General features: G+C 37.4%; 1 protein-coding gene across 1 annotated transcript in view; it reads right to left on the minus strand.

Annotated features, from left to right (window-relative positions):
- Nucleotides 1-14,540, minus strand: part of cpne7 (copine VII) — a 52,665-nt gene that overhangs the window by 33,762 nt on the left and 4,363 nt on the right. Inside the window, exons 3-10 of the mRNA XM_016235025.1 lie at nucleotides 13,285-13,467; nucleotides 11,863-11,937; nucleotides 9,392-9,466; nucleotides 2,746-2,829; nucleotides 2,564-2,653; nucleotides 1,290-1,388; nucleotides 1,017-1,103; nucleotides 573-632 (exon numbers count right to left, since the gene is read on the minus strand). Of these exons, the coding sequence (XP_016090511.1) occupies nucleotides 573-632; nucleotides 1,017-1,103; nucleotides 1,290-1,388; nucleotides 2,564-2,653; nucleotides 2,746-2,829; nucleotides 9,392-9,466; nucleotides 11,863-11,937; nucleotides 13,285-13,467 (753 nt within the window). The remainder of the gene's footprint in view (nucleotides 1-572; nucleotides 633-1,016; nucleotides 1,104-1,289; nucleotides 1,389-2,563; nucleotides 2,654-2,745; nucleotides 2,830-9,391; nucleotides 9,467-11,862; nucleotides 11,938-13,284; nucleotides 13,468-14,540) is intronic.

Genomic DNA, 14,540 nt, shown 5'->3' on the forward strand with positions numbered 1-14,540 from the left:
TGCACCAAAACATTCACTCTGAGGCTTTCACTACTTGACATCTGATTATCTTTAATTTAACAGGCAACAGGAGAATTCGGATATTTAAATAATGAATATTCAATTGAATTCATTAATAATCTTGGCCCATTTTGGCTGCTCTTAAGGGAAGCATAAGGGTGGGGGACTTAAAACAGTTTGGAGGAGATATTAATTTGCTCTTTTGCCTCCAGCAGTGAAACAATCACATTCTGACTCAACATAAAACTCAAGAGCAGCCAGTCAAAAAATGTTAAAAATAAAACAACTGTGAATAGGGACAAAATACCATATTCTAATCTTGTTTTAAGAATCTTAGCCATTTTTACTAGCAAACAAGAAATAAAAATACTTAAGAACATTACGTTTTGCAGTCTACCCACAAAATCGTGTATAATCTACTATAAATGAGCTGCATTTGCGATGAGGAGGCAGTTATCAGTCCAGCACGCCTGGCATCTACATGCTTGCTGGAGAACATGGGCAGTAAATCTGTGAAGGGTCTGGATCGCACCGCGGTGCTAAATGTGGAGCGCACTGCTGTTCCCACTTACTGTGAAGTGTATTTGGCAGCCTCCCATGATGTAGTCCAGGAAGGAATAGACTCTGTGAAGCTGCAAAATGAAGAATGGAGGGTGAGTCTCAGAAACCCTGCCACATTTATCTGCCTGGCTCACCGGAAATCACTATCTGCAAGACTACCTGCAAACTTTTAGCCAATCAAACACACAAGTACTGTACACGAGATATGAAACTATAAATAAAAAGCTTCCCTGTGTGAATGCGCACAAACAAGACAAATGCATTAGCCTGTTCCCACCCCACTAATGTCTTTAGGCTAAGCTTGATTGTCACACCCACCCACAACAATAATAACTCCGCAGTCTTTTCATTCACAGCTGGTTGGCCAGTATTATCATGTACTAGCATCCCTAAAATAAGGACGGCATGTCTACAAAGCTCTCTATACACACAAACATAGACTGTCAGACTCGTACCTTGAGATCACTGAGAATAACCAACCCAGAGTTCTTGTAGTTCTTCTTCTTCAGTTTGTATTTTGGATTGATGCAGTCCCATGTGACCTTCAGGGGCACGGGAAGAGATCAAAGAGGTGAGCTGAAAATTGAAGGTGGCACTGCAGCGAAGTCACTTTTACCACACATGCAGAAGGGTTGTGACATTTCTTTAATCCATTCTAGTTCTCAGCAGGAAACAGCTATGACCGATATCAAACGCCAATGAATGACTGAATGTCTCAAACCACTGACCTTGTTTCCTGAGGAAATCTTCTGCATTTCTTTGAAATTAGTGTAGAATTCGCCAATGAAGTCATGCTTTCCCCTTGAGTCATAGTCCCAGACTAAGCACTGCAGTTCACAGACAATTACAACAACTCATGTGTCTCTTATGGTTCCATGTGTTATTTTGGTTTTATTCTTGTCATTACTTCTTTATATAGGAATAGCTCATCATGTCTGATTTTTTCATACCAAATCAGTGTGAATTTCTTAAGTAAAAAACAAAAATACTTATTTAGCGCAACGTCCAAGATGCTCTCATACAACAGATGTACACAGTGACCAATCAAACTAAAAAAATGACTGATAAAGCACTACAAAATCACCATAAAAGTAGTCCATATCACTCATGTGAGGAACAAATCCTCTGTCATGACTGTTAATTGTGATTGCATATTTTCAGTGAAAACTTAAACTTCCATTTGTTCTTAAAACTAAACTATTGAACAGCTTTATAATACTTGGAAAATAGTGCATACGTTGTAAGGATTTTAATGGTTCATTATTTTTGTTGTTGTTCTTTTTGGAGGTTCACAGCCACTGATTACTATATACTTATATAGTGAGAAAAATAACATCTTTGGGGCCGTTGTTTTTCCATTCCAATGTGCTACTTTTCTACGTAAACATGCGCTACACTCTTAAAAATAAAGGTGCTTCAAAAGGTTCTTCAAGCGATGCCATAGAAGAACCATTTTTGGTTCCACAAAGAACCATTCAGTCAAAGGTTCTTTAAAGAACCATCTCTTTCTTACCTTTTTATAATCTGAAGAACCTTTTTTCGCCCCAAAGAACCTGTTGTGAAACAGAAAGGTTCTTCAGATGTTAAAGGTTCTTTATGGAACCATTTAGACAAAAAAGTTCTTCTATGGCATCGTGAAGCACCTTTATTTTTAAGAGTGTAGACTGACGTGTATGACTGTTGCTTCTCACGTCGTTTACAGCGTCTTGCACATGAGCGCCACATTTTTAAGACTGTCAATTTAAAAGAATTTCAACTTTTACACGCAGCGCTGCTCATCTATCAACGTTCCAAAACAGTGGACCAATAAATTTAAAAACCATTCCTGAGCGCAGCATCTCACATTTTTAGACTCAAAGATGCGTTCCATGTGAACGGTCCCTTAGACATTCTGCAAGACATCTCCTTTTTTGTTCCACAGAAGAAATTAAGTCATAAAGGTTTGGAACAAAATGAGTAATGGAATGTCAATTCTAGAGTGACCTGCTCCATTAATATTCACCTTCAACTTCCTTTCGTCGTCACAGCTGCACAGGGAAATGAGAGACACCTTAAAGGGTTCCCACACAGGGTTCAGATTGTTTTTAATCACCTGTAGATACAAATCAATATCATTGTATAAACTAAAGAAGAATTATGAACAGCAAAAGAAAGATTATTATTCCATGGGGTGGAACTACTTACTTCAGTTCTGTGTACGAGCTGTTCTGTTCCATCATCATTGATCCGGTAAATCTCCAAGAATGGATCTGACTTGCTGAAGAGATCCTACAGTCACAAGAGAATGTCAATACAGTCCAGCCATTCAAAGGAGAACATTATGCAGGGGACAATATTTTAAATACCCCATGGTTTTATGAATGCACTCTTCTTTTCTATATTGATGTGCAACAAGAAGTTGATTCAGGACAAAGGACTTGTCCTTTTTTTACACACCCAAAAGCCATTTGCTACTTGATCTCAAGGAGATCTATTATACTTGAAAGCTATCCATTAGCATTCACATTCATGTCAATGACAGTTGCTCTGCTGGCGCAAAAGCACAGATGATTTAAAATGTGCCATTTTAGCTCATGGGCTTTCAGTTCTGGATACAGGTTTTTTCTGAGCTGTAAATTTCATGCGAGTAATGCATACGCAAAAGAAAGGGAACAATATGATGTTTGTTATTATTAAATGTTTATATAGCCCACGTTTTATAAACTTTTTTTATTTACAGCTTAGGCAATAATGTTGATAATAACGTATATCTTCAACATACATTGTCTATGACCAAAATGTAAGAAGATATGTTTTCAGTGGACTTTTAAAATTTGCTTTGCTTGAGAAAACAAAAATATACAGTTACAGTGTTTTTTTTCTTTTGATTTAGTCGAGTTGGTTTTGCATCAAACACAATGTGATTTTCGGCAATTGAGATCTGACAGCAACAGCGCATTTTTCTGCTTGGGCAAGCGCTTTGCAGACAGCTTACCTCGCGCATTAAATCAGCCACAGACCAGAAAATCACTAACGCGCTATAATCCTGACGAGTCATAGCAACAGAGCGGAGACGAGAAAGCTGCGGAGAATCCGATCGCCCGGAAGCAACCACAACTGGCAGATTTAAAGAAAATTACTGCCGTTTGGCAAATAAATCAGTTTACGTACTTATTCCTAACTCTTTGAGCTATAAGTTACATTTCAAATGACAAGGGATCAACTTATAATCATGTTTATATGAATTATCCCGTGAACTCATTCTCTCAAATGGCCTGGGTATGCGGAGCATTCGCAGCTTATATGGACGGAATGCCACTGCTACCAGCAAAGGCTATCTGTGCTAACCATGCTAACCAGCCAAACCTTTTGCTAGCCCGCTATTGCTAGTAATACCTGGTCCATTTCCCCAGAAGATTGTAAATTTGACTCTATAGGTGCAGTCACATTTACCATTGTTTACCATTGCGAATTTTCTGGGTGAAATCCAGTCATTTCAATAGAAATCCATGCAATCTGTAATTTTGCATGAGCGTGAAAGATTTCCCCACAGATTACACAAATATTGACACTACTGAAAATAGCTACCCAGGCTCTTTGAAAATACTTGAAAAAAACATACCTATACATATGAATCAGTAAAGCTTCCAGTTGAAATGAACACTAGAGGCGGTAAAACTCAAACATATTATACTCCTTTTCACAAAAAGTATGGTTTACAGGGCCAGAGTTTTGATTAAGTAAGCCTAATTTTCACATAAATTCTTGCACAATATTATGATAACGCTGCAAGATTTGAAAACTGATACTTTTGAATGTTAGCATCACATATATAGCTTCAAACGTATGAGTTTTCTAACTCAGTAGGTTTGCTCGGTAGCTCACGCGATACAGTGTTGCACTTGTGAGGTAAAGCACTCTGGAATAAATCCTTTGAAACTAGGGTTTGAAAAAACAGCTCAAACCCACGTAAAATGAATTTAAAATAGCACATTTGCATCAACAAATGCATTTTTAAATCACTTTTGCTGTCGTTTCACGATCAGGTATGTTAAGGGTTGGGTTTGGTGTAGGGGGTATGTTATTTTCCAACACAATACAGCATTAACCATTTAGTGACACTCCTCAGATAACTGAATTCCAAACTGCTGCAGTACGTGCCTGTACCAACGTAAAAATAAAAATAAAAACATGTGGAACCGGTCACGTATCAAGCGTCCACTCACTGGACATTTAACTTTGAAGCTGCCACAAAATGTGCAGTAAGGTACGTAATATATGTGTTGCAGAAACATCGCCACAAGCACGTATCTTCAATGAGCTTGGGTTGGACTATAGACAATGGATCTTTTTTGCCTGTGACATTTTGCTAATGTGACCGCACCTTAAGTCTCTGAGCATATTTTGTCTGGTTTTGGGGGTATATTACCATATGGATAGCCTAAAAACTAACATGGACTAAAGGTGACAAAAAGAAATTCTGATTTCATGGGCTCTTGAGCTCAACATTTATAAAGGGAAAATACACATGTGCAATAAGACGAAATATTGGTCAAGGAACCATGAACACCTTTCACGATTATTGCATGCCCATGTGTGTTGCTGCCGATTGTGCTTATAGCTGTGGCAAATCAAATCAACTATATTGTCTCAAACAATCATTCAACATAAGGTTTCTGAATTGGGCTTTCTGAAGAAGACAGAGGTCTTTGTTCCTAAGTGTGTGCAGATGTGAGAGAGAGAGAACGAGGCACAGAGATAAAGGAAGGGAGAGAGGAATTGGTAGAGCAAAAAACGAGCCATTTAATATCCCCGTTTCTCGCTGCATTAGTGTGAGACATCTCCACAGGGACGCTGAAAGAGGAGGTGCCCCCACTATCTGGTTGTCAAGGTAACATCTTGCCAGTGGTTTGAGTGAAGACTGATTTAGACAAGTGATTTGTCTGTTGTTCGCATTTGTAACATGCATCGCACCTCTCACAACTGTCATTGCATTTGTGAAGTTCATATGCACTGATGAGTCCTAGCTGTTCATTGCTCCCAAAAGACATTTAAGGCTCCAAAGAGATGAAATCTTTAGTGGCATTTTGCTTTAATGGCTGGCTAAATGCACAGACTAAAGGTTAATTCTGTGCTTGTCTTTTATGATCTGATGAAAGATAGAGCTATCAATGTCCCCTGAAAAAAACAAAATATGTGCTAATATCTACAGAGAAGCCCATGTGAAGGTACAGCACTCAATTAAGCATTAAAATTCACAGAGAAAATGCCAAGTGAAGAGTCTTTGATAAATGTCACATAACCCAGAGCGACTTTTCGATTTAAAATGCATTAGTGCCTTCTTCATAAAGAGAAATGGCATTCACATCAAAGACACAGACTTCTCTAGCATGCGTCACGTGCAGAAGCTGTCATGAAGTCCAATATAGTTTGATTTGCTAATATGTCCATTCTGTTAAATCATATCAGTCTGTATGCACGGAAAGCCAACGTTATTTGAACAGACATATCTTGTCCAAAGATAGCAGCACAGCCATTATCCTGCCTAGCTGTTTATTAGACTCCATCCATCCTCTCACTATGATAACAATTACAAGAGGGGATACAATAACCCCCCCCCGAAATAGAGCATTAAAAAGGTTGGCTGATGAATATGTTGGGGCTAATGGTAGAGACCGCTAGAAATGAAAGTGAGAATTCAATTTTATTGCCTTTTGGAATTTGTCACCATTCGCCTTTCAGAATTAGCCTGGTTAATGTTCTAATGGGCAGGCAGACAAGCTCGTCGCCAGGATGGTAATACATTAGTGATGTGACAGCGTAGCCTCTGCTTTAATGCATATGCAAAGTGCAAATAATGTGGTTCCATATTCTGCATATAGCAGAACTAAACAAGATTTACTGCATCAGCATATGTCTTTAACCAAGAGAAATCCTGCCTTAACAAATTTGAGATGACATGCTGGATTAGCTTTACCATACTGAACCAAAGCACATGTGCATTTTTAAGTTGAAGAGATGGAGGATTATCTACAGTATAAGAGGCACGGGACAACCCCTCTATGCGAGGGTCCCTCATATGGTATGACATTATTGTTCAATTTGTATGGAGCTGTTTTTACACTGCATAATAGCAGCAGATATTCCGTGCGTATACCCAGAGGCATAGAGGTGACAAATGTATTTACACAGTTTCACAATTGCAGAAAACAATGGATCATGTGCATTGATTGTTTTGTGTGCACAGCAGACAGAAAATAAGACGTGTACTGATTGATCATGAGAGAGCTGCTGTAAAGATGTGTCTGTGTAAAGATGCTTTTGGTGCAGAATTTGACAGGGATACATTGTTAAGCAAAAAGTTCTGTTGTTACTAGCGCAAGTGAATGATTCTACATTTACCAAACCTATAGTTCCAATGAACATTCGCAAACTTGTATGGTTGGAACTACAGCTTTCGACCTGTGGTTAGAATCATGTGACATGTGGACGCTCTTGGGCACAATAAGCAAACATGCAGTTAATTCTATATCTTTTCTTTCCATTAAAATATACAGTATATATACATTTCAATCTATACATTTTGGTCTGTGAACAAGCCAGTGCCTTTTTTGAAGAGTGCGTATGTGCATGAATGTGTAAGGTAAAATAGTGATAAAATAAATCAAAATGACAAGGATCAAAAATAGTCCTCAGATGGCATATTCCACAGGTATATGCCACATACTTCCAAATATGACAATACCCTTGCAAAAGACTTCCTTTCTAAAATATATAAATAGCTAAAATAAAAGTACATATGTGTACAATGTTATCTAGACAGAGATTCTATGAGAAACTATAAAAAAACAGAACAGAAAAAAAGAATCAACAGACAAAAAAACTCTTTACACTCTTTGTCTCTTTCCTCAGACCCCCAAATGTGCAAAAATTGCACCTTTAGAGGTACAACATTTTGTCACTGGGGCAAGACCCCTAAAGGGACATCTTTGTACCTTATCTTCCTCTAAAAGGTATATTAGTACTTTAGTTGCAGTTACTCTTCTTATCTTTTTTAGCTGAATGGATGGACAATGGATGCATGGTTAGAAAGATGGATGAATAAACGGATGGATGAATAGATGGATGGGCTAGGTGCTTCCCAACCCATCCATCTATTCAAGCTTTTAGAGGTAAATAAGGTACAAAAATGTCCCTTTAGGGGTCCTGCCCCAGTAACAAGCTGTTGTACCCCTGAAGGTACAATTTTGGCACATTTGTTTCTGAGAGTGTAACACCCATTTTGTGACCTCAAGTAGAACAAGTTCCTGAATGAACTGCTTTGTTGACCCTGCAAAAACATTAATTCCTACCAAATCAGAGTTTAGATTTAGTTTAAGGGTTTGGGACTTTCCATTCTGATCAACCAATCATTTCCATCTGATTTTAGGGGAAGATAGTTTGACACATTATAAGGTTCTAATATGTACACTTTAAGTACAAATATGTACCTTTAAAGTACTAAAATGCACCCTTTAAGGGGTAAATAAGGTAGAAAGTAAGGGTCCTGCCCCAATGACAAATTATTGTACCAAACCAAATCAGAGTTTAGGTTCCGTTTAAGGGTTTGGGACCTTCCATTCTGATCATTTTCATCTGATTTTAGGAGAAGATAGTTTGACACACTCTCAAAAAAAAGGTACAAAAGTTGTCACTAGGGCAGTGCCTTTTCAAAAGGAACTAATATGTACCATTTAGGTACAAATATGTACTAAAATGCACCCTTCAGTGGTAAGTAAGGTCCCAGTGACAGCTTTTGTACCTTTTTTTCTGAGAGTGCAGGACTATTGTTCCAGCACCAGCAAAAGATGTTGATCCAGGAACACATCCTAGTTGGCAAAATTACAGTCAGCCAATGGTTTACGTGGGTGCTTCAGCTCACTGTATAAGCATCTCCAATCAGAATCACAGCCTGCGCTTTCTGTTCTGGTACAGATGCCAAATAGCATTTCTGTCTCACTGTAAAAGGATGAATAGACAATAAATTGATTTTCCCACCTAATGTGGGGTTGAGGGGATGTGAAGCTTGAGCGAACAAGTCATGACTATCGATTTGCTGTTTCCCTTCATTACATTAGATGTATGAATTCATGAAAGTCAGACAAAATTGATGAGGAACGAACAAAAAAGCTGTGTTTTGAAGATAACCGCTGAGCATAAATGTTGCCCCAGGCTTAGAGGAAGAGAACAGCAGCATATGAAAGTGGAAAAGGGAGGGAGAAACAAGAGGAAAGAGTAGGAGAACCAGATGAGATGAGTGCTGAGAGTAGGACGAGGATTGCAGAGGCGTTTGTGTACTGTGCGGCAGCGCAGCGGGAAGTGCAGACACCTGTAGAACTACAGGGCACAGAGAGAGCTGCGCTGTGGGCCTCGCTGTGTGGGAGAGGCTGTTTGCACACAGAGAGTCAGTCAGCCACCCTACGCTCCCTCAGCGCTTCAGCTCTGTTAGCCCTCGCTATCCAGAGAGCTTCCATTCTCATTAGGAAACCTCAGCTGAATAAATAGGGTTTCAAACATTATGCCAAAGCCAAAAAAAGAGAGTGGGATTTTATGAAGCCATAATAGCCCTAATGGCTCTTAACGGGGCCGAAACTGAGAAGCCAAAACATTAAAGGCGAGTTGAAAGGTTCTTTGGCAGCTGCAGTTATCGGTTTCAAAGGGTCAAAAAGCACTACTTTACAAACAAAGAATATCATTTTCTGTCACTAGGTATACTTTAAAACCAAAACACACTGAGTGTAAACTCTGGTGAGTAGTTCATGCCTGACGATCTTTTTTTTTTAAATGGAAGACGAAAAACATCACTCCTTACCTTATCATCTAACTTCTTGGCACAGAAGGAAAGCTCCAAATAGCCATTGTTCCCAGAAATCTCTTCTGCGTGAATCTTGGGAAATAAGATAGAGATTAGCTGAGACAAAGCCAATATATTCATCCATCTTCAATCCATCCCATCCATCCATCTGTTCAACCATTCATCTGTCCAGCCCAGACCATCCATCCGTCCATCCATCCAGCTCTCCGTCCATCCTGTCCATTCATCCATCCTGTCCATTCATCCATCCAGCTCTCCGTCCATCCTGTCCATCCATCCACCCATCCCATTCGTCCATCAGCCCAACCCAGCAAATCCATCCATCCGTCTGTCTGTCCATTCATTCAATTACACATCCCATCCATTCATCCATCCAAATCAGTCCTTCTGCCCAGCCTAGTCAATCCAGCCACCATTCATCTGTCTATCTGTCCATCCATTCATCCATCCACCCATACCATTAATCAATCTGTATGTCCATTCATCCATCCATCTGTCCACCCAGCCCAGCCTATCCATCCATCTGTCCATCAATTAATCTATCCATCCATCCCATCCATCCATCTGTTCATCAGTTGATCTGTCCAGCCCATGTCCTCCATCTGTCTGTCCCTCCACCCACCCGGTCCATCCATCTATCCATCTGTTCATCCATATACCCATCCCATTCATCCATCCATTCATTCATCTGTCATCCATCCATTTTTCCAACCAACTATCCACTGTCCATTCATTCAATTAAAAAAGATAAGTAAAAATTGAAGAGAAACTCGATCAGTCTTGAGTGCAAATGTTCTAAATTACTAACTGTAATTGCTGTTTCTGGAAACGTTTTAGTATGTAATTTAATGTGAACAACACTGATTAAGGGAGCTATTTATGGAGTTGTCTTTGACCTGTACTAGTTTGTTAAGAGCTAGTTTGACCTCTACTAGTTTGTTAAGAGCAGTTAAATCATCCCATTTTGTCTCACCTCAGATCAAAATGTGTTTTCGTCAGCATTAGAAATCTACAACCAGAGTGTAATACAATGAGGGGGTCCAGCAAAAACAGTCCCTGCTGTAGGTGTTTCAACATGAAAAGGCCATTAGTCTGCAGTGTGGTCAGGAAAAACTTTGTTAAAACTGATGAGAAAGCAGAGAATCAACACCTTTGATAAGGATGTGGTATTACGTTTTGTCTTACGGATTAACCTTGTCTGCCGGCAATAGAAACATGCAAAAATAACTTTGGGCATCACTTTTTTAATGTACTTTTTGTGTGTGTGTTTGGCTTGTTTGAATTGAGTTGAACTAGCTGTGATATTGTAACTGAAATACTATTTTCCCATACTGAAACTGATAGTCTACATTATTTTACACCATGCAGGCAGATATTGTAAGAATATCCAGAGTCTGTCTACCTACAGTACGATAAGGTCAAATTGGTGTCATATAATATGAGCCCAGAAAACAGCAGAATTTAAGTTAGAGGTCAAACCGCCTGCACTGCAACCCAAACTACACAGAGTTATATTAAAAGTCCTTTACACGGGTTAGACCGTATTCCTGAAACCTGATGACTTTTTAATGCACCAGTGTTAGAGATTCGCCATTATCTATCTCTCAGGCATCACACGGACTAGCGGTTTCACTCAACTGTATCAAGAAATATTTTAAAGTGGCATTTCATTCCAGAAGTAATAGAAAAAAAATCACTCATTTTGTAATGTGCAGTCATCCTACGAGTTTAGTGATGAGTGACGTGGGCATGATTTGGCATTTAGTTGGCACTTTAAAAAAGTGGGTGGACCTATAGATGAATGAATATCACTTCAGAGTGACATCTCATAATGCAAAAAAATGTGCATTGTAAAGAGGTGGGTGTAGATGCCAAAAACCCTGCTGTGGTTAGGCCCTTCACATTATAACTTGAAGTATGATATTGTTGGAATCATTTTAAGAGAGACTGTTTTCTGCTGATGAATGATAAATCATTGACAGCCAATCAGAATCCACCCAACACCCAGACATAATAAGTGCAGCGCACGCTTATAATAAACAAAGTTTATAGCGTCATCATTATAGTTACCTTCATAGTTATCGTTCTTGCAGCAGTCCTTTACACCCTTGAAACTAAAAGTGATTGATTTTGTCTAATTGAACACAGTGATTCTCATACACATGAATTTTTGTCAAAGACATTTCTGGTTATTGTCGAATGGTGAGTTGGCCTGGCAAACAGTGTCTGCTTTAATTTTGCAAATGCACAGATTCATCCTCATCTGACTATCTGGGAATGTGTCTCCAGAAAAGTGACTTAAACTGTCTTTTAGTTATTCTGTAAACAAAACCAAAACACCTTTGTGGATGCTAAAATTAAGTGATGACAGATGAAACCTCTACCACAAGAGCTTTCAGTGAATGTGTAAATGTGTACAGCAGCAATTAAAAAATAATTATGTGTGTAGGTTTTTTTTTTCAACTCACAGTGATAGTGGATTTTCCAGCATATTTTCCATATTTCAGCAACAGAGGTTTCACCATCTTTTTTTGGGCCACTATCTATGGAACAAATTTTTGTTTAATAATGTTTAAAAACAAATAATAGTTACCTGAGAATAGCATAGTACACTGCATAAACAAAAGTACACCATTTAATTAAGGTAATGCATAATGAGTTGGTCCTGCTATTTACAGCTTCTACTCTTTCGGGAAGGTTTCCATTTGATGTTGGAACAAAGATGCAGGGGTTTGCTTCCTTTCAGACATGAACATCAATGAGGCTTAGCTGAAATATCCAAACCTGTCCATACAGCAAAATATATCCATCTATTCTCAAATATGTTTCAAAATAAGCCAAAAAGTGGCCAAAAACATATTTGTAAATATATGTAAATATATTTTCTATCAATATTTTTTTGTATATTTTTGGGCATATATATATATATATATATATATATATATGCACAAAAATATACAAAAAAATATAGATAGAAAATATATATATATATATATATATATATATATATATATATATATATATATATATATATATATATATATATATATATATATATATATATATATATATATATATATATATATATATATATATATATATATATATATATATATATATATATATATATATATATATATATATATATATATATATATATATATATATATATATATATATATATATATATATATATATATATATATATATATATATATATATATATATATATATATATATATATATATATATGACTCCCAGTTATGGAGTTTTGTCCTCTGCAGAGGACGTTATATTTAAAGTGGCAGACATGAATAAAATATCATTTTTCGAAAATGTTATTTTGCCATTTTTTTTTCTTATGCTCTAAGCAATGTAATGACATAATACTCAATTCACAAAACATTTTTTTCTGGTAATCAGGAGGACTTGTATGTATGTATTAACGTACGTTCACACATGTCATTTGAAGAAAAATGTGAACATAACACGTCTGAATAAAAATTAGCATATTTTACAATGTAAAAAAAATATATATAAAAATTAAAAAATATTAAATCATTGAAAGTCTAGTTTTGATCTCCAGTAAGCCATTCTATCCACATTTGCATTTAGACTAAATGTTGGCTACTGTAAGATCGGAAATTAATTTTTTGCCCCTGAAATACATTTTGAAATATATTTTGGTATATGAATATAATACACACATAAAATATATTTCATTGGGCTTCAGTGTTTACAAAAGATATTTAGCATATAGAAATATATTTTGCCATTATTGTATTTTATTTATTTATTTTTTTGCCATATGGCTGTTAATTAGGAGAGCATACTTTTGGTCACATGGTGTATTTTAGCAATATTACATAAAATGCACAGGAAAACATCACCTGTCCAAGCGTGCACTCCACACCACCCAGGAAGTCGTCATCTCGTGTTCCAATACTGTGAGTTCCGTGAATGTCGTAGACTTCAAAACGTAGTTTCTGTACTTCCTCAAAGTAGTAGTCCAGCATTAAGACTTTGGCAAAGACCGGATTCAGGTTACTCTTGATCACCTCAGTGCGGTCCAGCTGAATTACAGAAAGAACAACAATTTAGTCAACAGTAAGTGAAAATCTTCTGACTGGAAGCATCTGGTTTCACAGGCTGATCGCAGACTGTACTGTTTATTCGTCTGTTTGTGCGCCGTCCCTGGATAAAGTCAAAGAAATGACGGCAGTGGGATGAAGGCCTCATGAGTCTGATTGTTGAGAGCTTCCACACATGCAGCTGCGATGATCATGGCCTTGCTCTCATACAAAAAAACATTTGTTCTTGTTTCTCATTCATCAGCTGTCTCTCTCCTTACCTCCCCCTGCTTTGCTATTGTTCACTGGTGCATGTCAAAAACAAACAGAGCAAATACAATCATTTCTGAATTAAAACCTCACAGAGGCAATTAGCTGGAGGAGTCAATGCATCATTCTCCAAGATGTTGGAGATGCAATTAGTTGAGATACAATCTGAAAATATAAATATAAAAGCCATTGAAAGAGACAGTGCTTTACTTTCTAATGTACCAAAGCAAAGGCTGAACAAACAAAGAATGGAAGTTCATAAAAGAGTGAATCTTCAGTGAATGGGTGCCATCAGAATGAGAGTTCAAACAGCTGATAAAAGCATCATAATAATCCATACGGCTCCAGTCCATCAATTAACATCTTGTGAAGCGAAAATCTATGTCTGTAATAAACAAATTCTTTAATAAGGCGTTTTAAATTTAAGACAAAATACAAGTCCATAATCTACAATAACGCTTCCTCCAGTGAAAAAATCCATATGCTGTTGTCATCTAACATTAGTATCCACCAACCTATATGTTGAAAAGAGTTTTGGATTGTTTCCACTTATAAACAGTGCTTGATCTGTGCATATTTCTCTCCTGATTCAAACTAGATTACTTTTTTAACTGGAGAAAACAATATTATAGATTATGGACTCGTAATTTAGCCAGAAGCAACAGTTTGTTGGAGAAATCCATCATACCTTAAGGGGATAGTTCACCCAAAAATGAAAATGTGATGTTTATCTGCTTTCCCCCAGGGCATCCGAGATGTAGGTGACTTTGTTTCCTCAGTAGAACACATATGATGATTTTTAACTC

The sequence above is a fragment of the Sinocyclocheilus grahami genome, unplaced genomic scaffold, assembly GCF_001515645.1.
Source record: "Sinocyclocheilus grahami isolate Dianchi unplaced genomic scaffold, SAMN03320097.WGS_v1.1 scaffold462.1, whole genome shotgun sequence".
NCBI classification, from domain to species: domain Eukaryota; kingdom Metazoa; phylum Chordata; class Actinopteri; order Cypriniformes; family Cyprinidae; genus Sinocyclocheilus; species Sinocyclocheilus grahami.